The sequence below is a fragment of the Podarcis filfolensis genome (assembly GCF_964270895.1).
Source record: "Podarcis filfolensis genome assembly, chromosome: 8".
NCBI lineage: Eukaryota > Metazoa > Chordata > Lepidosauria > Squamata > Lacertidae > Podarcis > Podarcis filfolensis.
Window position 1 is genome coordinate 42,084,915 of NC_139611.1, and position 21,988 is coordinate 42,106,902.

Sequence of the window (21,988 nt, forward strand, 5' to 3'; positions counted from 1 at the left end):
AACAGAACTTTTGTTACCATTTTAACTCAGTGGGTTTTAAGTCTCTTTTGGCCCACTTTTCATCTCTGAACCCCCAAACACACCTTGCCTACACCTCCTCTTCCTCTAGACCAGTGCTCTTCAAACTTGAGTCCCCAGCTTTTGTTGCACTACAACACCCATCATCCCCTGCTGGCTTAGTCAGGGATGATGGGAATTGTAGTCCAACACCTGAGGACCCAAGGGCAATGAACACTGCCCTTTCTCCTTGCATATTATCTCTCTCTCGGCCCTGCATCTCCCCAACATCCTGAAGCCAGGACCATCCTTTCTACCATTTCTGTGGAACCCAGCAAAGAGTGGGGAGAAAACTGAATTGGGGCATGTGGAGAGATGCTATGTTGAGTGGAGGGGAAGAGCTCATAAAAGCATGTCTCCACCCAACCGTCAATGCTCCCTACCTGCTTTAAAAAAAAACACAACTTGCTGAGCAGCCAGAAGACAGTGTGTTTATTACAGCCCACCAAGAGCAAAGCTGGACAAGTGGAAAGGGAAGGAACCAGCAATTTAGGCTCGAGGAGTCATGGCTGGCCAGGCAGGGAGACTGCAGGAGGAGGCAGCGCTGAGCATGAACAGCAGCAGCTGGACCCCCATTGCTTTACAATGTTCGCTGCTCCTTGCCTTTAACAGCAGCCAATGTGTCTTTGCAGCAGAGGGGCTAGCCAACCTCGCAAGGCTGTTGTGAGGCTCGCATGGAAGAAGCACGTAAGCCAGCTTGAGCTCCTTGGAGGAAAGAGTGAGGAGTGTGATCATAAATAAATATTCACAATAATAATAACAGTAGGAAGGAGGAAGATCACCCCCATCAGACCCGTTGCTCCCCATTCTGCTCGTCGAAACCTCCCCCCAGCTTGGAAGGGCTTACAGCGCAGGTGTCGCTCAGGCAGGTATCACAGGGCCTCCCTTCCCAAAGTCCCGTTTGACTCCTCTGGAATACATAGCAGAGGGAAGTCCTGCCAGTGCGTGGCTCAACTGCAACTCAGGCAACACACCTGCAGGAGCTTTGTGCAAATTCATCCAGAGGCCTCAAAATGCTCCAGGGCTTTGCTTCTACTCTGGCCCAAAGCTTATCTTCAGTAGATCGTGCAAATTCTGACACACACACACACAAACACTCTCTCACACACAGTCACTCCTTTCTGAAATCCATGCACTTGGGAGGCAGTGCAAACAGCCTCTAAAAACTGCACCGATCCCATGATTTCAGTGAGTAGGAGTGGATAAGAACCGGTCTTACCCTGCTTCACCAAGCATACATGCACGTAACATCCATACGCCTCTCTCTCACACATACACACAACATCAGACTCCCCTCTCTTACCTCACAGTATGAATCCCAGCAGGATCTCTGCCCCCTGCCCCCTTTTTCCTGATTCCCCACCGCAGACTACCCATGTAGCAAAAGCAAGGATGCAAGAGGGAGCATGCAGGCTGGGTGGTGGTGGAAGTGATGGCAGGAGATGCTGGCCTAGGCAGGTGCCCATCACTGCAGACGCTAAAAGGAGTTCCTGCATTACGATGGACAGAGGGGCTTGGCTTCCTTGGACCCAGCAGCAAATACAATGGATCTGGGGAGGGACAGGGACAGAGGATTCTCCTTAGCCAAGGAAACAGGAGAAGGAAACAGCCTGATTCTTGTTGTCCCCCTCCCCCCAGTGCATCTAGGCAGAGAGTCAGCAGCAAATCGAGGCTCAGGAGAGGCACCTCCCCCAAAGCCAGGGTAGTGTCAGATACCACCCCCTTCCTACATCCAGTCCACGCTGCAAGGCAGGAACCCCCTTCCAACATTTCAGGCTAATACAAAAGGCTATGAAGATGTCCCCTGCCAATATTGCACAGAGTCCAGGGAGGGGCAGGAGGCCGCCTCCTCCTCAGCAGGTTTGTTTTTTGCAGGCAGGGGGGAAAGGGGGGCCCCTCTGGAGAACACCGCAAGCTGTCATCTTGCAGACTGCGGGAGGGGGGCAGGAGTGTCCCCACCAGAGGGAGGAGGAGAGAGGGGGAGGCCGTCGCCTTGGCACCCCAGGGCAGAGCTCAGCTACTTCTGCAGGATGGGACGGCGAAGGGATTCCACGTAGGAGAGGGCGCTCTGCAGGGAGGTCAGGCAGTACCCCTCCTCGCCAATCAGATACCTGAAACGAGAGTGTCAGAGAAAGATCTGCTCAGCATCTGCAGGGAGAGACATCAGGCAGATGGCAATGTCCAAGTGACTGGCTGGAGAAGCTGAAACTCCAGGGCCTTAAAGCCAACAGGCAACACCTGTAGTAGAGGGTATGCAAGCAAGAAAATGAGATGTAATTTTTTTCTCCCCCATCATATTGGAACTCAGGACGGGCAAGAACCCTGCATTAATTTATGGAATTGGGCGACTTTAAATGAACATATAAAGAGAACCAAACTATGCATGTTTTGTTTTTATATTCTTGTTGCAGTCTGTTGCGTTTCTTGACTAAATAAGGTAATATGAGAAAAGACAATGAAAGTGTCGACAACAACAAAAAGGAGCCTTGTTGCTGGATCAGGCCAATGGCCCATCGGGTTCAGCATCCTGTTCTCACAGTGACCCCCAGGCCACCCAATGGGAAGCCTGCAACCTGAATCTGAGCACAACAGCCCTCTCCTCTCCTGAGGTTTTGGCAACTGGCATTCAGAGGCAGATGGCTCTGACAGTGGAGGGAGACCATATCCATTGTGTGGAGTAGCTGCATCCTTTATGAATTGGTCTATTCCTCTTTTGGAGCCCCACAACTTGGTGGCCATCACTGCCTCACGTGGGAGCAAATGTAACCATGCACTGCATGGAGAGGTACTTTCTTTTGTCTGTCCTGAATGTAGTGCCCAATTTCATGGAGGATGCTGTGTCAATCCTGGGGGCCAGGTGGAGCCTCCAGGTTCAGAGGCAGTCTGGCTCTGAATGATGGAAATGTTCAGGGAAGAAGGCCTACTGTCCTCCTCTCTCTCCTCTGTGTGGGCTTCCCATGGGGACGTCTGGCTGGCCACTGCAGGACAGGGTACAATGAACTAGATGGCGATCCTGGTCTCAGCCACCTGCAGGACTCGTCTACTAAAGGCAGCAGGAAAGAGCAAAGCTTTTTTAAGGAGAAAAAAAAGGTGGATTCATAATTAAGATGCTTGGAGGAAGCTTTGGAGTCACCCAGATCTCTTCTGCACTCAGGGCAAATGTTCAAAGCCTAAACAGAGCAGAAATGAGACAATGGCGGTAAAGTTATGCTGGCTGTGTGCTGTTCTCAGCGCTCATCCCTGCAGCCTTTTGAGACAAAACAGCATAAACCAAAAAGACAGTCAATCAGATAATGAACAAGCTCAGCTAGGAAGGCTTTGAGTCCCTCCAGGGACACAAAACAAGTCACAGAAGTATCTACTGAAAACAGAGAAGTTAGAAAAACAAAGAGAGCTTTTTTGAGTTTGCAATTGGCTGCATGCCTGGCTGTGACCGGGCCACTAGGCAGCTTCTGGGTTATCTGTGGAGGCCTCTGGGCTTGAAATGGGGACATTTCCCAGTCAAAACAGAGCAAGGTTGGAGAGGAGAGGCTCCAGAGCCGAGCCGCGATCCCCATGCGCCTGTCCAGTCTGATTATGCCTTGGCTGCTTCACCCACATGCTGGCTGCGTCTTGCTCAGACTCCAAAGCTGGCAGGCCGTGTAAGCAGAGCCGACAGCCTGAGGTGGTGGTGGAGGGACTCCTTCCCCATGCGGAGGCGGGCGGCACGGAGGTTGTGGGTGGGCAGAGCTAGACTCGGCCAGATTTAGGCAATGGTGTCTGTGTCTGTCGCCCGCCAGATTGTATTGCCTTGGGTGGGCCTGTGGGTGAAGGCTCATGGCTCCAGAAGTTTGGAGAAGGGGATGGAGTGAGGCACTAGATCCCCTCTGGAGCAAAGGAATCCATCCCAAACCACCCAGGGAATGGGGGACAGAACTATGCCCGGTGACTAGGTGCTGCTGTGGCAGGAAATGCCCTCAGCTATTCTCAGTGGCTGAGCACTCGCTCTGCATGCAGCTTTAGTCCTCAACATTTGCAGGATGGGCTGAGAAAATATTATACACACGCGCATGATCTGAAACCTGTAGAGAACTGCCCTGCCAGTCTGTGCAGACAACACTGAGCTAGCTGGACCAGTGGTCTGACTTGCAATAAGGCTTGCAGAGTATGCATTTAGCACCTAAAAACATACAGGAATGGACAAGCATGACTTTGGAATCAGCCAACTATTAAATTACACCCCAAACCACATCTTTTCTGGTTACAGAGCCTGATGCAGAAAGTTCCAATGGGGATTTTGTCCAGGAGAGCTCCAAACTTGGCCTCTGGTTCTTAAGATTTAAGTGCAGGTTTCAACTGGGATATGCTTTTGGTATGCTTGCCTGCCTGCCTTCTCTTCGAGAGAGAGGTCGGCCCCTGCTTGTCACAGCGGCCGACAGAGGCGCTTCTTCCCTGCTGCCTACCCTTCGTGGATGAACTCCTCCAGCGCAGCACACTCCGAGACCAGCTGAGGCAGGTTGCTCTTGAGGACCACGTAGGAAAGGATGGGAAGGAGATCGTCAGCACCACTGCAAGACAAAATTCCACATCAGCTTTGTGGCCCACACTGCAGGGAGGGCTGGCTCAGGGGTCCCACAGGTGGCAGTCTGAGCACAAGAAGTGCCCAGAGGTGCTTGGTCTGGCTCAGCAAGAGGCAGCTAGGGAGTACCCAGCACACTAGTGACGGCCAAAGCATTGCGGGGGGGCGGGGGCGGAGTGCATGAGAACTCAAAATGCATGAGAGTCCCCCGAAATGCACTGCAAGCCCATAGTTGTCTGGCTGTGTCGAAAGACACCTGTCAGGGAATGGATAAGGCAGCCCTTCTTGCTGGGGGCCTCTGACGAGAAGGCTCTGATCATGGGCACAGCTTTTCCTTGCTAAAGGTGGACAGAATGCATGTTGGCATGACTTAAGGGATGCAATCTGACCTCACATCTTTGGAAAGCGTGGAAAGTTGGACTTTTGTTCTACTACTGCTTCTTGCTTTGCCATTTTAGCTGGGATTCCTGCATGGAAGGCGGCTGGACTAGGGTCCCTTCCAACTCTACAATTCTATAACAATTCTATAAGAAAACAATAAAGCAAACTTAAAAAAACTAGAATGCATTTTAGCAAACAACACTGTGGGGTGGAAATGAGGAGGGGAGGGACCAAGAGGGCAAGGAAGCAAGCCAACCCAAGGCAGGCAAAACAAGCTACTCATACAACCTAAGAAGACTTTTTTTGCACCACAGTTGTAACTCTTGTGGGAGAGAGAGAGATAGAGAGGCTGGTCAGTTTGCCAGCTGTTGCCCAGATGCCAGGGCCTTTCCCCAGCAGCCGGTGGTTGGAGGCGCTCTGACGCAAGTCAGCCAGGGGAGAGGAAGCAGCTCCCCACTTGCCTAGCCCTGGAATGTGGGGAACAGGCAAGACAAAGCATCCCTGGAGGCAGGCCCCAGCCACCCTTGCATTCCTTCCCCTTGCTCAGCGGGGAGCCTGGCAGACTTGTCCCAAGACTCAGGGCCCCTCCTGCCTGGCCTGGAGCTCTGCCCCTGAAGCCCTTGGGCTGTCTTGCCCTCGCCCGTTTTAATTCTTTTGACAGTCCTCCCTCCCCCTTTGCCTGGCTAAGCGCTGCTTGGCTGGGAAGCCGCTCCCCCCTCCCTCCCTCCCCGCTGCCCTTCTGCAGCTCGCAGGCTAAGTCTCTCTGACAGATCCAAGCTCCTTAATTGGCAGACTCAGGCTCGGTCCACAGGCGCGGGGACCGGCACTCAGGCTGGGCACAGCGGGGAGCCCCGCTGTCGGAAGGGATCCATCACGGCTGAGCCCCCTTGCTGGGTGCGTGTCTGGGCAGCGGAAAGCCTGGAGCCAGCGAGAGTGAGTCAATGGCAGCGCCGGGAGCTCCAGACAGCAGAGGAGGGGAGGGGAGGGCCTGTGCAAAGGAAGGAAGGAAGAAGCAGCAGCCCACGCCTCGAGGAAGGGGCAGGCTCCAAGACAGAGGAAGCCTCTTGCCACCCAGGGCCAACCCAGGGCTCGGTTTCTGCCTGCTTCTCCCCACAGGAAGGACTTGGGCTGCAGTACTTACATGGCAGACGATGCCGGCTGGGGCCGGCCCTCCCGGCCCCCACAGTACTCCTCAGCACATTCACAGATGACACGCAACGTCCGCACTGCAGGGAACGGCAGCCAAAAGACAGTGGGCGTGTTAAAGAGAGGTGCCATAGGAACACAATACAAAGTCAGTTATCAAGTCCATGCAGCTCACCAACTTAGACAGCTTTAAAAAGAGGAATGGACTGATTCGTAGAGGAGAGGGCTCTCAGTGGCTACTAGCCACAAAAGCTGTGCTCTGTCTCCATGGCTAGAGGCAGTGATGCTTCCGCATGCCAGTCACTGGAAACCACAGGAGGTGACAGAGCTGTGATGCTCGGATTCAGACCCCAATGGGGGAGTATCGCCTTCCTGAAACTCTGGAGAACTGTTGCCAGTCAGTGTAAGACAGCATGAAGCTGGATGGGCCAAAGGCCCAGCTCTGTTCCTAGGTTTCTTCCCCACCAGCACTCTAGATAGACAGACATGCAGTCTGCCAAGTGTCTGCCGATGGTTCTGGATTCTGCACAGGTCTCCAGTGCTTGGGTGCTCAGCACCTCACTTGCCTCAGGTAGCCTCACCTATGCATTCCAGCTTCTTCTGAGGGCAGCTGCCCAGAGGAATCAGCATCAGCTCCTGCACAGCGGCGCAGTACGGGTAGGATCCGATTCCCCAGGTGGTGTTCCCCTGGGGGAGCAGCTTGGAAGAGATCCCCATTTCAGAGGGGGGCGTATTTCTCTGCAGCTCCATGATCTTGGAAAGGGCTGATTCCCGGGCTTTGTAGACATTCCTGTGTGTGGGGTGGGGGGCAAAGGGAGAGAGAAAGGAACAGCCTGAATGGACATTGTGGGGTTTCCCAAACTCACAGGCCCCAACCCAGATCCAAAGAAAATGCATTTTACTCTTAATTCTACAGCAAACAGCTGTCTGGCTGCTAAGTCACAGACAACAATGCCACAGCACAAGTGATGAGAGAGTGATGACCCTTTCAGCGTACAACACCTGTGCTCAGAAACCTACGCTGGTTGCTCATTTGCTACCGGACCAAATTCAATGTGTTAGTATACAAAGCCCTTAACCGGGACCAGTTTACTTGTGGGAATACCTTGCCCCATACAAGCCCACTTAGCCGCTTCAATCTGAACCACCACTTATTGCAGGTACAACATAATACCTGCTCCACACTCATAAGAAACTTTGGAACTCCCTGCCAATTGAATCAGGCAGGCACCTTCACTGTATGACCCTTTTTTGGGAACCTACTAAAAGCATTTTTGCTTAGACAAGCCTACCCAAATAGGTAGAATGTTTTCGTATACTTTAATCTGTTTGTAGCGTAGCACTGATTTTAATTGCCATCTGAATGTTTTCAGTAGCTGTTTTCCACTTACGGTTTTAATTGCTTTTTTGGTAAACCGCTTTGAGAGTTACAATCAAGTGCCATATAAAGGTTATGAAATAAACAATATATCAAAACAAGTCATCGCAGGCAAAACCAGCCCCTCCACCAGGTAGGTGGCCCAATATCCTCCCTCCCAAGTGGAAACAACTGTCCACAAGGCAGGGTTTTTCTTGCCCTGCCTGCTGTGCTGAGAAAAGTCCTGCTACGAGGATCTCCGCCAGAAAAGGCCTGGCCCCCTTACCTGTACACAGCCAGGAGAGGCCCCCAGAGGGGGGCAAAGAAGGCCTCCTCCAAACGTGCCACACACTGGTCCTTGGAGGCCGCTGTGTTCAGGCCCTCAAAGGCCAGCAAAGTCAGGGAGAGCAGCCTGTCTGGGGAGAGAAACAATTCAGGCAGAGCAAGCCAGAAAGGCTCCAGAGAGCGACTGGCGCAGGACACTTCCACAAGGCAGCCCAGGAGGTGGACTGACAGGGTGGGGAGCAAATGAAACCAACACAGTGAGGCCGGTCCTTTAAGGAAGCGCTCGATTAGCCAATAAGGCAGACTGAGCACGCCCTTGGGACACCAGCAAAGCAGGGGCACTAAAAATAATGACATTTGGTAGTAGTAGTAGTAGTAGTAATAATAATAATAATAATAATAGCACTCATGGGGAAAGTCAGAACTTTCTTACACTGCACTCCACACTCTCCCATTTTGTTATTCTCTTTTTGCTAACTTAGATTACAGGAACGCAAGAAGTTGCCTCATACCAAGTCAGACCATTGGTCCATGTAGCTCAGTATCCTACAGACTGATTGGCTCTCCATGATTTCAGGCAGGGGTCTCTCCCAGCCCTAGTTGGAGACAATACTGGGGATTGAACCTGGGACCTTCTGCTTGCAAGGCAAATATCAAATATCAGAATAATGCAAGGAAATAAGATCCTGTTATGTGTAGCAGCAGATCCATTTTGTGTGTGTGTGTGTGTGTGTGTGTGTGTGTGTGTGTGTGTGTATATATATATAGTGCTGAGCTCTAAAAGAATAATACATAGGGGGCACCATATGGGGCTCTGCCCCAAAAACCTCCATCTGCCCTTAGCCAGCTCCTGCCTGTGTGAACTGGCTGGCAGGTTCCTCCTGCTCCATCTCAAGTCTTGCCTGCGTAGAAGGAGGAAGCTTCCTGGCTCTGGCATTCTATCGGTCTCCCTGCCTCCTGTCCCAATGGGCAACAGCCACCAGTGAACCAACATTTTCAGCACATGCGTGTGGATTTTTCTCTATTCTCCCACCGAAGACTGTAGGTTCTGTGGACCAGTCAGCTAATGAAAGCGAGATGGTGGTGGTCAAGACTGCAGGAAGCCCCTTTTAAGGGGAAAGGTACAGAGTCAGCAATCTTACAGCCTTCGGAGACAAGGATTCCAGGGAGGCAGTGCTGCCCTCTTCTGGTGGTGCTCAGGGAGCCACAGAAGACGAATCTTTCAAAGCAGCCTTTGACAACTCGGTGCCCTTCATCTGTTTTTGACTACGACTCCCATCAGCCCCTGTCAGTATGGTCATATGACGCTGGGGCTGATGGGAGTTTTAGTCCAAAACAACTGAAAGGCAATAGGCTAGGCAGTGCGGGGAGGCTGATTGATGGAATTTGCCACCACAGGAAGTGGGGATGGTGCTCACTTGCTTGGATGGTTTCAAAAGAGGACTTGCGGGGCTCTGCTGATTTTCTCAGCAGAGACGGGATAGCGTCCCAAGGTTCGCTTGCTGGTTCTGATTTTTAAAAAATCAAAAGAACATGGTGAAGTGGGAGGGTGAAGCTGAGGGCAAATCCTCGACTTTCAATTCTCACATATTTGCCCATTGCAACTTTGTAAGATTTGGCACATCCTTACTACTTTCACAGGGATGCGGGTGGCACTGTGGGTTAAACCACAGAGCCTAGGACTTGCCGATCAGAAGGTCGGCAGTTCGAATGCCCGTGACGGGGTGAGCTCCCGTTGCTCGGTCCCTGCTTCTGCCAACCTAGCAGTTCGAAAGCACGTCAAAGTGCAAGTAGATAAATAGGTACCGCTCCGGCGGGAAGGTAAACAGCGTTTCTGTGCACTACTCTGGTTTGCCAGAAGCGGCTTAGTCATGCTGGCCACATGACCCGGAAGCTGTACGCCGGCTCCCTCGGCCAATAAAGGGAGATGAGCGCCGCAACCCCAGAGTCGGCCACGACTGGACCTATAGGTCCCTTTACCTTTACATTGCTACTTTCACAGCACCCCTCCCTCCCCCAGGTCAGTGGTCACCCCTCCCTGCCATGGCTGCCTGCCCTGTGTCCGATGCAAAAGACTTGGTGGTGGTTTTTATTGTGAAAATCTTTTGTAAGCTGCTCTGAGCTTATAGATAGAAGGTATTCTACATTAAAAAAACCTGAACCAAGAGACAGGATTTTTTTAAAAAAAAGTTATGAGTGTTAACTGGCGTACTGATGCCAGGATGTCTGCGTCATCCAAAACAGATTTGTGAACCACCACTGCTGATTTGCTCTGTGTTTCATTTCCCTCTTTGCTTTTTACAGCCTCAATCTATATAATATGTGTTTGCAACACGAGACGAAACTGCATGCATTGGACAAAACGGACACCTAACGCACAAAAACCTTACTCCGTAATAAATGCAAAAGGCTCTTTCGTTCTTGCAAACAAATTAAGCTGCTCTCACCAATGGAGTTGTGAATGTCCTTCACGACTGCTTTGAGCTGCTCTTGCTGGCTCGACAGCTTCCTCCCGGCCGGCGGGCCCTGGGGCTCTCTCAGGGGCCCCGAAGGCCAGGCTTCGGAGGCAGACAAGAACTGCTCCAGGTCTTCGAAGGAACTCTCCTTCTCTGCCAGGGCAGGTGCTGGCTCCTCACGAGGCAGGCTCCGCTCCAGGGTGCTCAGGCTGGGGTCCTCGATGAGGGGGCTGCTGGAAACACTGTGCCGCAGGTTGAGCTTGTTGTTTTCCTGGACGGAGAACATGGAGTGCATGCTTTGGGAGGACCGCAGCCTCCGGCCCTCGGGGGCTGGCGAGAGGAAGGCCTCGGCGTCCAGAGAGGAGGAGAGGGAAAGGCCTCGGGAGACCTTCCCAACGGCTCGAACGTCTGCTCTGCCCCAGCTCACGAGTGGATAGACGCGGCTGTAGGCCGAGCACTGCAGCTTCCGCAGCAGCTGGCAGATGGGGTGATCCGCAAAGCTGGAGGCAAGGAAACAAGGGACTTGTTAGAGAATCATGGTAGGAAGGACCCGCACCCACAGACCCATTCCCTTTGGGGGCTGCACCACTTTCTCTCTCGCTTTCTTGGGGCAGAACAAAACAAGGAGGCCACCTTTGGCCAACAGGTGCAGAGAAGTCAGATGCCCAAGAGCTGACATGGACTTTAACCGAGAAGGGTTTAAGGTTCCTAGATCTCAAGACAGCATAAAATGAACACAAGACCCTCAGGCGAGAGGAGGGATGACCTCAGGGGAGTCTGTGCAGGGTCACAACCTTACCGTCGTTTATCAAAGCTTTGAAGTAGCTGCCTCCTGAAAGGTTTGGGGTCTTTGGGTGTAAGAGATTAGCAGCAGCACCCTTTACACAGCAGGGGCAGGGAAGATCTGTGGGGGCCTCCAGATGTTGCTGGACTCCAGTTCCATTCAGTCCTGACCACTGGCCATGCCAGATGCTGGGGCAGAGGGGAGTGGAAGCCCACCAACCTCTGGAGGGCCCCACAGATGCTCTTCTACCACTGCTTGGCAGGTTCATTTGGAAGCAAGTAAGCATGCATAGCCAACCAAAATGATTTGTGTTGTATCTCCTGTTAGTGAAGCTCAGTGCAGACCCATTGAAATTAATGGGCATTACTGTGTTAGGTCTATTAATTTCAGTGGGTCTACTCTCAGTAGAAGTTAGGTGGTGACAACTCTGCCTTTATTTCTCCAGCTTTCCTCCAAGGAGCTCAGGGTGCCCCCAGTTTATTTCCACAACAATTCTGCAAGGCATATTGGGAGGAGAGCAGATGTCTGATTATGTGCTAGAAGCCAAAATATTAGCTGACTGAAAATCCAGGCTACGCAACAACTTAACTATGCACCTCATAAGTCATTCCTGAAAAGTCCTTCCAAAGCCTCAGGCAATGACTTGTCTGAAGACAGTCACAGGGCAGGGAGTTCCCCAGCAGCTGATGAATGCTTTTCCCTTGCAGTCTCTTATGGCAGGAGCATGGGCATGCTGAGAAGGGCACTCACAGGCAACCTCAAGGCCACCACCCCTGCTTGGGCCACAATAATCTACCACCATTTAAAAAATATCATTTATTAAATTTCTATACCACCTTTCATCAGAGGGTCACAGAGCAGTTTACAATGTAAATATTGCAGTTGTTGTATAAGGGATTATTATTATTATTATGACCAGAATGTAATTGAAATTAATAAGATTTTGGAACACACACAAAAAATATCATCAAACCATCAATTCTAGCATGAAGAGGGCCACCTTATCTAAATTATATAATTCGGTATTTGAACAATTGGCATTAGTAATTATATTATAAATTGATATTGTTATAATGGGGCTATTATTGGATTGTAATTGAAAACTAATAAAACTACTGTCCAAAAATGCAATGTAAAAACACAATAATACAGACATAGTGACAAATGAAAACAATACCCCCCCACCTGCCAAACACAGTTTAAAAGGCCGCAGGTTGTTTAATTAGCCAAAGACCTGAGAGAAAAGGAATGTTTTTGCCTGGTGCCTAAAGGTGTAAAATGAAGGCGCCAGGCAAACTTCCCTGGGAAGAGCATTCCATAGACGGGGAGCCACTGCAGAGAAGCCCGTTCTTGTGTTGCCGCCCTCTGGACCTCTCAGAGAGGTTGTACACGAAGGGCCTAAGAAGGGGATCTTGGGGTCTGGGTGGGTTCATATGGAGAGAGGTGGTCCTTGAGGTATTGTGGTCCTGAGCCATTTAAGGCTTTATAGGTCAAAACCAGCACTTTGAATTGGGCCTGGAAACTGACTGGCAGCCAGTGTAGTTGGGTCAGGATTGGCATTATATGCTCAAACCACGTTGTCCCGGTGAGCAACCTGCCCGCCAAATTCTGCACCAGCTGAAGTTTCTGTACCACTTTCAGAGGTAGTCTCACGTATTACACACTGCAGTAATTTCTCCTGCCCAAGGCCTCCTAGCAAAGCCCACACAGGTTACAGCCATTTGCTCCTTACCTGAGGAGGTGGGAGATGAGCTTGGGCACCAGGGACAGATCGTTGGGGCTCTTCCTCAGCTGGGCTTTCCACAACCTTGGCCACTCCTGTGGGAGCAGAGAACACCACTGCCTTGTGTCAGCCACCCTTTCCACTTGCAGAACAGTCCCCAATTCCCATCTGGCAAACACCAAAAGCTGCAAACATGGTGCTGGTTGATGCCTCCATCCCCCCCCACCTCTGCTGTGTGTGTGCTGGGGGGGATGTCCCTCAGGGGCCTGACCCGCCTAGGCAAGGGGATAAGTAGTCTAGCCTTCAACCAGGGCGAGGGGGGAGACTTCCCATTAAGGGACCTTAGATTCCCTTCCTGTTATGATTCTGGATTTGCAAAGAGAAGGCTTAGCACAGAGCACAGGAAGGTGCCTTTGGCCAAGTCAACCCAGCTCAGTATTGCCAACACTGACCAGAAGCAGCTCTCCAGGTTTTTCCAGGCAGTGGATCCTTTCCCAGCCCCAAATACAACCCCAGGAGCTGAACCTGGGCCCTTCTGCATGCCAAGCACAAGCTCTCCCGCCAAGCTGCAGCTCTCCCCTTTAAATCCCCCCAAGCACAACCAAGAATGCTGGGTGGATTTAGCCTCTCCGCCCCATTTCCAGACTCAGGCCCCCCACAGTGGCTGTCACCCCTGCCCTTTCCAGTAAAGGACCACATCCTTTCAGAGCTGGAGCTTGAGAGGCACCAGGTAGAGGACACTCGGTTTTGTGCTGTCGCAACCAACTACACCACCCATCACTGGCCTCGCACGTACATGGTCCTGCTCGTACTCCAGGATCGCGGCGTAAATGGCCCTCTGCTCCTGCTCTTCTGGGGTCAACACCGCATTGCTGGAAAACCTCCTAAGGAGATGCAAGCACAAGGCTTGGGGTCAGTGGGGGAGCAGAGCACCCAGGCCTCCCTTTCCAAGCCAAGATCTGGGGGCACAAGGAGGCTTTGCTTGGCCCCCACAGGGCAGACTCGCCTGTTGGCCGCTTCCTGCAGCCGCAGCCGACGCTCCTCCATCTTCCTCTGGAGCTGGAGGGAAGCAGAGTTAAGGTTTCACAATGCAACACTCCCTCCTCCTCCGCCTCTGCCAGAGTGACCACATCTCCCCAGAGGCCAACAAGGGGGCTGTTCCTCCATTTGCAAGCATCACAAGCTCACGGGCAGGTAAACATAGGAGGCATCCGGTAACTCCAGTCCTCCTGGTCAGTTGGGGGGGAAGGGAGCCACTGGAGGGGAAGAGAGGAGCCCAGCCACCAGCATCTGACTTCACAGACATCCATACAAAGTGCCTGGTGGGGGGGGGAGATTCCAAAGTCTACCAAGAGAAGGAAACAGTGTTGGGGGTAAATCTAAGGCGGGGAGTCTGGGTGAAGTGTGCATGCCTGGCCTGGAAGAGGGGGCAGGGAAAGACACGGGGACAATGGCAGGATTGTCCAACTGCTTTCAGCTATTTAAAAAAAGAAGATCAGGGGCAGAGGTTTGCAACCCGCTAGCAAGACAAATCCATGGAGGAGAACGTGATGGTCTGTTCCTGGTCATTAACGGAGGGGTGGGATTTGACCTACAGGGTCATAGCCACTAAATCTCAGTTGCTGGGTACAAGGAAGAAGAAGAAGAGTTTGGATTTGATATCCCGCTTTATCACTACCCGAAGGAGTCTCAAAGTGGCTAACAATCTCCTTTCCCTTCCTCCCCCACAACACTCTGTGAGGTGAGTGGGGCTGAGAGACTTCAAAGAAGTGTGACTGGCCCAAGGTCACCCAGCAGCTGCATGTGGAGGAGCGGGGAATCGAACCCGGTTCACCAGATTATGAGTCCACCACTCTTAACCACTACACAAAGAAACAGGTGAGGTGGCTGCCTCTGGGTCCCGACCGTGATCTTCCAGAGGCATCTGCCTGGCTCACTGTGGGAGATGTGACACTAGACTAGGCCAGCCTTTGGTGCCCTCCAGCTGTTTTAGACTACAACTCCCATCAGGCCTGTCATTGTATGGCCATGCTAGCTGGGCAACCTGCCCCCCCCCCAACATATGCAGGCAGAGGTTCTTCCCTGGACGTAAGAAAGAGAGCTTTGTTCAGGCAGGTGGCAGGAAAGGCTCATCAGGAGAATGAGGGCTCATAAGTCATGGTTCAGGAGTTCAGGAGCAAGGCAAGAAGTTCAGCAGGAAGTGTAAGCAACAAAGATGTCCCAACGAGTTTGCCCGCCCCTCTTGCCACACTTTTAAAGCCAGCTTCTCCAGGTAGGGCTGGGAGAGTCTTCCTGCCTGAAATCCTGGAGAACCATTGCTGTCAGTCATCTGTTTCTACGAGAGTTGTAGTCTAGCAACACCTGGAGGGAATCAGGGTTGGTTACCCCTGAAAAATTAGACAGGTATGATTTAATCCCATTCACAGATCTGAGAACCTGCAAGGAACTGTCCCTGCCAAACTTCTTACTGTCATGTCCCCCTGAGTTGGCCACCTCCAAGGATGGTTGAAGAGCAATTAAGCATCTTCCCCAGAAAAGGATACTGTCTCTTCTCGTGCTTTTGCAATCACCAAGTTCTCCATCATCTGGCGCTGAAGGGAAAGCGTCTGTAGGGTAAAGAAATGGAACTGAGGCTACACTTCACAGAACTCTTTGGACCAGGAGTGGGGAAAGAAGGCGGACAAGGACACCAAAAACATTTCCTCCACAAAGCAAGCACAGAAACTGTGGGGGCCCCAAATCCCCCACCTCTGTAGCCTGCAGCTTCACATGAATGTTGTCATTGCTGGAACAATTTGTCAATGGATGGTGTTGTGTACTCATTATGCACAACTGCACCCCATCACTACTGTTAGGAAATTGCTATAGTGGCAGATGGGTCATTCTTAGCTTCTTAAAGTGTTCTATTGGAAGCCACCCAGAGTGGCTGGGGAAACCCAGCCCGATGGGCGGGGTATAAATAATAAATTATTATTATTATTATTAAAAAACAGGAGATGGCAGAGGCACAGCCTGCTGGGTAGCAGAAGGCAACTAAGCACCTCCAGGGGAGTAGCTCACAGTCATGGCCAGAGTGGGGGAGCCAGACGGACAATGTAGGGGTCTGCTCTGCATTGTGCTGCACTTAGGGATCAGCCAGGAAGAGGAGCTGCAACTTCTGCTTCCACCACCAACCCAGTGCCACATTTTCAAGACTGTGCAAGGAGGTCCCCACTCCCAAAATCCCTATGCTGCTCCATTCCCAGGGCTCTAGAAAAGCAAGCAGTTGGGCAGTGGGGAGCAGGGAAGAGAGGCAGGCCACCCCTTCAAGGTTTGCTTTGCCAATGCATTCTCCGCAGGGAATCCGCTTGCAAAGCAGCACCCAGCAGGGCTGAACCAGCTGGTAAGCAGAAGGTTCAGTCCTGCTCTCTGCAGGAGTCTTCTTCACCAGCACTTCCCTGCAGGGAACACTCTGGCAAAGCAGCCCCCAGCAGGACTGAAGGAAGCGCCTCCTTTTTCCTCCTTCCAACCACGTTTAATTAAACATATGGGCTGACCCCCAAATCAATTCAGGGGCCAGATGTGGAGTCAGGTTGGCACCAGATTGTCCTGGGCAGGACCAGGATGGATTCAAAGTGCCAGAAGGGGCCCCAGATCGGATTGCGGGGTGGGGTGTTGTACTCAGCCCTACTGGGACCCATCCTCCAGGCCACCCACTGCACCCACAAGCCCCACTTGCCAGCGATGTCTTCTGCATGGTTTGACTGGGGTTGAGGCGGGCCAGCCGAGCCTCGTAGGTGGCCTTCAGCTTCTGGTTCTGCAGCGATGCCTCCTCCAGAGGGGTGAGCTCCCTGCACAGGAAGCAGAAACGCTTCAAAGGGTCAGCAGAAACAGGGGAAACTCTCAGCCCAGAACTGGTTATCCCAGGAACCTCCAGCAGAAGGCTGGGAGCTTCAGCCACCACCCTTCCCTTACCCCCCAAGTCAAGCCACCAGCACACCAAGAAGGCTCCCCTTACTTTTTCGCACACTGCACTTCTGTAATTTGCAGCTTCTGGAACATCTCGGGAGGCAGGAAAGGCGACAGCTTCCCACCTTCATCCGAGAAGACCCTGCGGTGGCGGGAGACAGGAGCAGGGCCCAAAATCCTCTCCGCTGCTGCCAGCTTCAGCTTAGCTTTTCCTGGTGTTAGGGAGAAAAGACAACAGCTCAGCGTTGGGCAAAGCAAGGAACCACAGAGCCTCCCTGGCCCATCCCTGGAAGGATTTGCGATGAGCTGTTATAACTTGTTATGCAATTTATGAACAATTCACTGATGTGAATATTAAACATGCAGCCCCCTCCTTAGCTTTCATCCTGGAATTTCAGCCCAAAGTCACATTTTAGCAACAAAATTAATAACAGAAATGAAGCAAGAGAGGAACACCTCTCACCGATTTTGGCAATGCTGCTTTTGGCTCTTTCCAGGCACTGCTCTGCCACTTTCAGCATCTTGGGAGTGTCGGGTGTCATGTCGTTTCCATCCGCTGTAAGGGAAGGACAGAAAAAGTGCAATGCCTCATCCCTGTCACATTTGGAAGTCAAATATCCTCAGGCTCGCTATCATCAACCACAAGGTCACCTTCCCTGCCCCCATCTTGCCAGGAAGGCTACGCTCTCCATACTTGTTCCACAACAATTGGCCCATCTTGCAGGAACCGCATCAGGAAAGAGCAGCCCCAAAGCCTTCCACAAACACACTCAAGAACTGCAGCAATTGGCAATGTGCCTCCAGCCAACAGCAGCTTAACAAAGGGCCTTCTCAAGAGTCCCTCCATCTCGACATTCTGAAGACTCCATGCCAGATGGAGCCATAAAATCTGCCCAGTTTTGTCCAGCCAGCTTCACTATCCAGGAGAGGAGGGAAGTTATTGACTAGCAGGGAAACTTGGCGGGGTGGGGCACAGCAGAGTTCACAACTCACTAAGCAAATACACTGGTTGTTATCTCTGAGCTCTACAAATATTTGTTATGGTCCTGAGTATCCAGACGTCTTTGCTTATTCCTAACAGCCCTCCTAGTCCCCTGTAGAACACATTCTTAAGAGCCACGGAGGCAGCCTAAGGGCTCAGCAATCCACACGCACCCATCACCACCTTGGGAAGTGGCACCTTCCAGCCACGAGAAACACAAACCAGCCAGGAGAGCAACCACTTAAGCTGCAAAGCAAAACCCTAGACACACCATTGCCTGCTGCCGCCTCTTCCAACAGGACCTGGGAAATGTAGCTGATGCTCTTCAGGTATTCCACGTAGGCTTCCTGCCAAACAGAGGGAGACAGGAGAGAAATTCAGTTCAGCAGGGCAAGTCCCCACTATCGGTACACAGCTCCTCCTCTTCCCATCCTCAAGACCAGTCCAAGATGCTTGGCTGGAGTGCAACAATTTGGGAGGCATGAGTCAGAATCCTGTCCCAGAGGATGCTGCGCCAGCTCTCTCAGGCAGTGTGCTATTTGCATTGTCAGCCCTGAAAATATTGCCACTTGGGGTGCTATAGAGCAGAGGTAATAATATAAGAAGAGCCTGCTGGATCAGGCCAAAGATCCATCTAGACTAGCATCTGATTCTCACAGTGGCCAACTAGATGCCTATGGAAACCTGCAAGCAGGATTCAAACGTTGTAATTTTTATTTTGTCTCTTAGGCCTACAAGTTCATCTCTTATCTGCCTCAGTTTCTCATACTCCCCTCTTGCAGAAGTTAGTTCAGGTCATAGGGTCTGCCCTATATCTTCCATAGTGAAGACAAGACCCACATAACTCATTTGCTTTCTCTGCAATTTCTTTATTCTCCTTTAGCACACCTTTGACTCCCTCGTGTGCCAAAGGGACCAACCACCTGCCAAGAAAGTCTCCTGCTACTAATACATTTAAAGAACTAAAAACTACTTAATGTCTTTAGCAATGTGCTCAATATATATTTTTAGCATTCTTGCTGTCTGCATGCACTTTTTGTGCAATGGTTTGTGCTTTTTTTTGTTCCCTTCATTTGGAAAAGACTTCCACTTTTTTAAGGACGCCTCCTTGCCTCTAACAGCACTGGCATCTTCTTGGACCTTGTGGTACCTTCCTGATCTGCAGTATACACTCCAGTGGAATTTCTAATATTATGTTTTTAAACATCTCCCAAGCATTTTGGAATGATTTGAATCTCTTGACTTTGCCTTTCAAATTTCTTTTTACCAGTCCCATTTGGGGGAAGCTTCTCATTTGGGGGAAGTTTCCTTATTTGAAATAAAATGTGGCCATGTCGGCTTTTCTTGGCATCTGGCCATTTACAGGAAAATTTAACGTAATGACACCACATCTGTTGCTCTGCTCAGTTTTGCCTCTGGCCATGCCCACCCCTGACATGCAACCCCTGAAAAGTTGGCCACAAAGAAATGCTACTCTCGGCCCTGAAAGGGGTGCGGCAGGCTCTAATCCTAACTTGAAGCCAAATAAATGAGTGTTCATGAAAGGGCAAGGCCTAGCTTGATCCAACATGGTACCCTCCAGATGTTTTGAATTCCACGGTTGGAGGCAGCTATGCTCTTGAATATTAATTGCTAGAAAACACTTTGCTGAGAATGTTCTTGCACTCAGGCCCTCCTTTCCCACAGGTTGGCCACAGGATGCTGGACTAGATGGGTCATTGGTCTGATCCAGCAGGATCGTCTTAAGAACTACAGCTCCCATCAGCCCCTAACAAGGGCTGATGGGAGTTGTAGTCCAAAACATCTGGAGGGCAGCAGCCTGGTGCATTTAAATCCTCCTAAGGAAACCAGTAAAGGAAACCCATTGAAGGCACCACATGAATAATCGTTTTTGTGTGGGGTTTTTTAAAGACAGCAATCTAGTCGTGGAACAAAGCAACGGACGCAGACGGCATTTGCAATACGGAGCTTGAAGCGATGCGAGGCGTGTGCAAGGGCGCTTCCAAAGCAAGGGTAGGGGGCCGGACGCCAAGGCCGAGGAAAGTGGGGAGCTGGGCAGCGCTGACCACGGGATGGGCCGCTGGCGCAGAAGGAGGGGGATGCCCCGCAGGGTCTTTGTCCGCCGCAGAGGAAAGAGCCCCACCCCGCCCGGGCCCGTGGACGTCGGGCAGAGAGGGGCTTGGGGAATCCAAAGGCACTTCAACCCCTCCCCTCTCTTCAAAGCCATGCCAAACCCCCAGCAGCAGCTAACACGGAATGCGCATTCACACGTACTCCGACCCAAGCAAAACCTCCCCTCTCCTTTAAAGCCGGAGGGGAGCTGTTCGCCGCCCCTCGCCCATCCCGTCTCACCCGCGGCCGGTCTCCGGCGTCCAGCTCGAGGGCGCCCCTGGCCAGCTTCATGGCGCCCTGTAGCGGCTTCGCCGCTGGCTCCGGGGTTGCCGGGGCGGGTGCCGAGGCGGCCATGGCTGGGCCGGAACCTTTCCTCTAGGGAGCACCGCCCGGTCGGGAAGAATAGAGAGCGGGCACGGCAGAACCGGATGAGTTAGTGCACCGGAGCCGGGGCATATGAGGTCAGAAGTGGGCGGAGCTGTTGCCAGCAGCGCTCACCGTCTGCTTTGCCATTGGCCGGCAGCGCGCGGGGAGGCTCGTCGCTTTTCCCGAGCGCGACCTTTGGGCTCGCAAGACGCTCCGAAAGACCTTTTGGGGCCTTGGTTGTTAAGGATTTTGCTAGAGTTGCCATATTGCAAAAAGTAAAATGCCTGACACCCGCAAAGTTGGACCCCAACATTGCTGAGCTTTTGAAACTGTTTCCGCTGGTTTTTCCATCGCGTTGCCATACATCTCGGTTTTTCCTGAAATTTTGCCGAATCGGCAAAATTCCCCCATAACACCATTTTTACACTCGAACACCAGAACATGTCAGGAATTTTCCTGACGTATGGCAAGCCTAATTTTGCATTGGCTCACCACATTAGCATTATGCTCATTTGAGCAAGAATATCGCAGGCTTGCGGTGGGGGTGTTGCATGAGAATATTTGGGAGGAGAGCACAAAAGGATCAAAGGGTATTTTGGCGGTGGTAGCGTACTTTTTGGCTGCATACACAATATACATTTTAAAAATATAGTTTCCCCCAAGGAATCCTGGAAACTAGTTTGTTAAGGGTGCTGGGAATTGAAGCTTTGCATGGAGTAAACTACAGTTCCCAGGATTCTTTGTGAGAAGTCATGCGTAATGTTTGGTGTGTGCAGCCTTAGTCTTACAAATAATACACATAGGCAATCCCATAGCAAATATGCTTATGCACCTACAAAACCCACACTTTTCGCAATACGTAAGAAAATTATCCTTTGCACTTCTTAGGTTCCTTATTACCCCCTAAGCATGCATAGAACACCCGGAACACACTCCGAGGCACTTTTATTATGCCACCAATGCTTTAACCCCCCCCCCCGGATTTTGGGGTAAAATTGCCCAGTTTAGAAGGTACACTACTTATGTAGTAAATTAAATATTTATTATACAGTGGTGATAATAAACAACATTACCTATGCAAAGAGGCTTTTCTTCAAATAACAGCGGGGGTCTAGTGGTAAAGGATGGGTTGCTTGTCTTGAGGAGTGTCTGTCTGTCTGTTTGCTTGCTTGCTTGCTTCCTTCCTTCCTTTCCAGCACCACAATGGCATCTACTTTCTGTAGATCCAGGATCTACTCTCTACAGGACCCTGCCCGTCTTCAGAGCCTCCTCACCTCATGTGCTCACTGTCGTAAGTGAACTAGGTGGTGAACATCATCTTTCTCTCTGGAATGCTCTCCTCAGGAAAGCTCAGAAAGTGGATAGAGAAAACTTTTTGTCCCTCTTTCATAACACCAGAACTTTGCGCCCATCGCAGGAGCCAACTGGGGTCCCCCAAAGTTGATGGGCACTGCTATTCAAATAGTGTGCGCGTGCCATGTCTTGTGATCAATGGTGCGGGATAGGACCTACCTGCCCCAACCCCAATATTTTAATCAAGTTGGGGCTCGTTATTTGCCCTGATGCCAAACAGCCTTTAGACTTAAAAGGCAAAACTCTTCCGGTGCCCGCCCCTGCCAGCAGTCTTTCTCCAGGCGCACCGCCGCCCTCCCTACCCTGCGGGCGCATCCATCGAAGGGCAGCGGAGACGGCGCGGCTCCGACTAAGCGGCTTTCAGCCCGTCTCTAGGCCCGCGGCAGACGCGTTCCGGGCGAGAAGAAGCTGCTCTCGCAGCAGGTCCGCCACCCGCTGGCAGGCGAGCGGGAGCCCCTCGCCGGGCGGAGCTCCTACCCG

General features: G+C 51.7%; 2 protein-coding genes across 3 annotated transcripts in view; both read right to left on the reverse strand.

Moving 5' to 3' along the window:
* FANCA (FA complementation group A) overlaps positions 1-21,988 on the reverse strand; it is a 257,965-nt gene that overhangs the window by 184,894 nt on the left and 51,083 nt on the right. The window lies entirely within an intron of this gene.
* VPS9D1 (VPS9 domain containing 1) lies at positions 467-21,982 on the reverse strand. 2 transcript variants are annotated; one of them, XM_083626262.1, is made up of 15 exons: positions 21,229-21,982; positions 17,949-18,024; positions 17,159-17,251; positions 16,745-16,907; positions 16,466-16,577; positions 15,291-15,353; positions 13,754-13,806; positions 13,544-13,631; positions 12,757-12,842; positions 10,232-10,740; positions 7,786-7,915; positions 6,724-6,932; positions 6,138-6,222; positions 4,500-4,604; positions 467-2,168 (listed from the first exon to the last, which is right to left on the reverse strand). In XM_083626262.1, the coding sequence occupies exons 3-15, from the start codon at positions 17,235-17,237 to the stop codon at positions 2,075-2,077; spliced, it is 1,776 nt and encodes a 591-aa protein (XP_083482388.1). In that variant the 5' UTR covers positions 17,238-17,251; positions 17,949-18,024; positions 21,229-21,982; the 3' UTR covers positions 467-2,074. The 2 variants fall into 2 exon arrangements, with proteins under 2 accessions (XP_083482388.1, XP_083482387.1); XM_083626261.1 differs by lacking the exon at positions 21,229-21,982 and adding an exon at positions 20,030-20,216.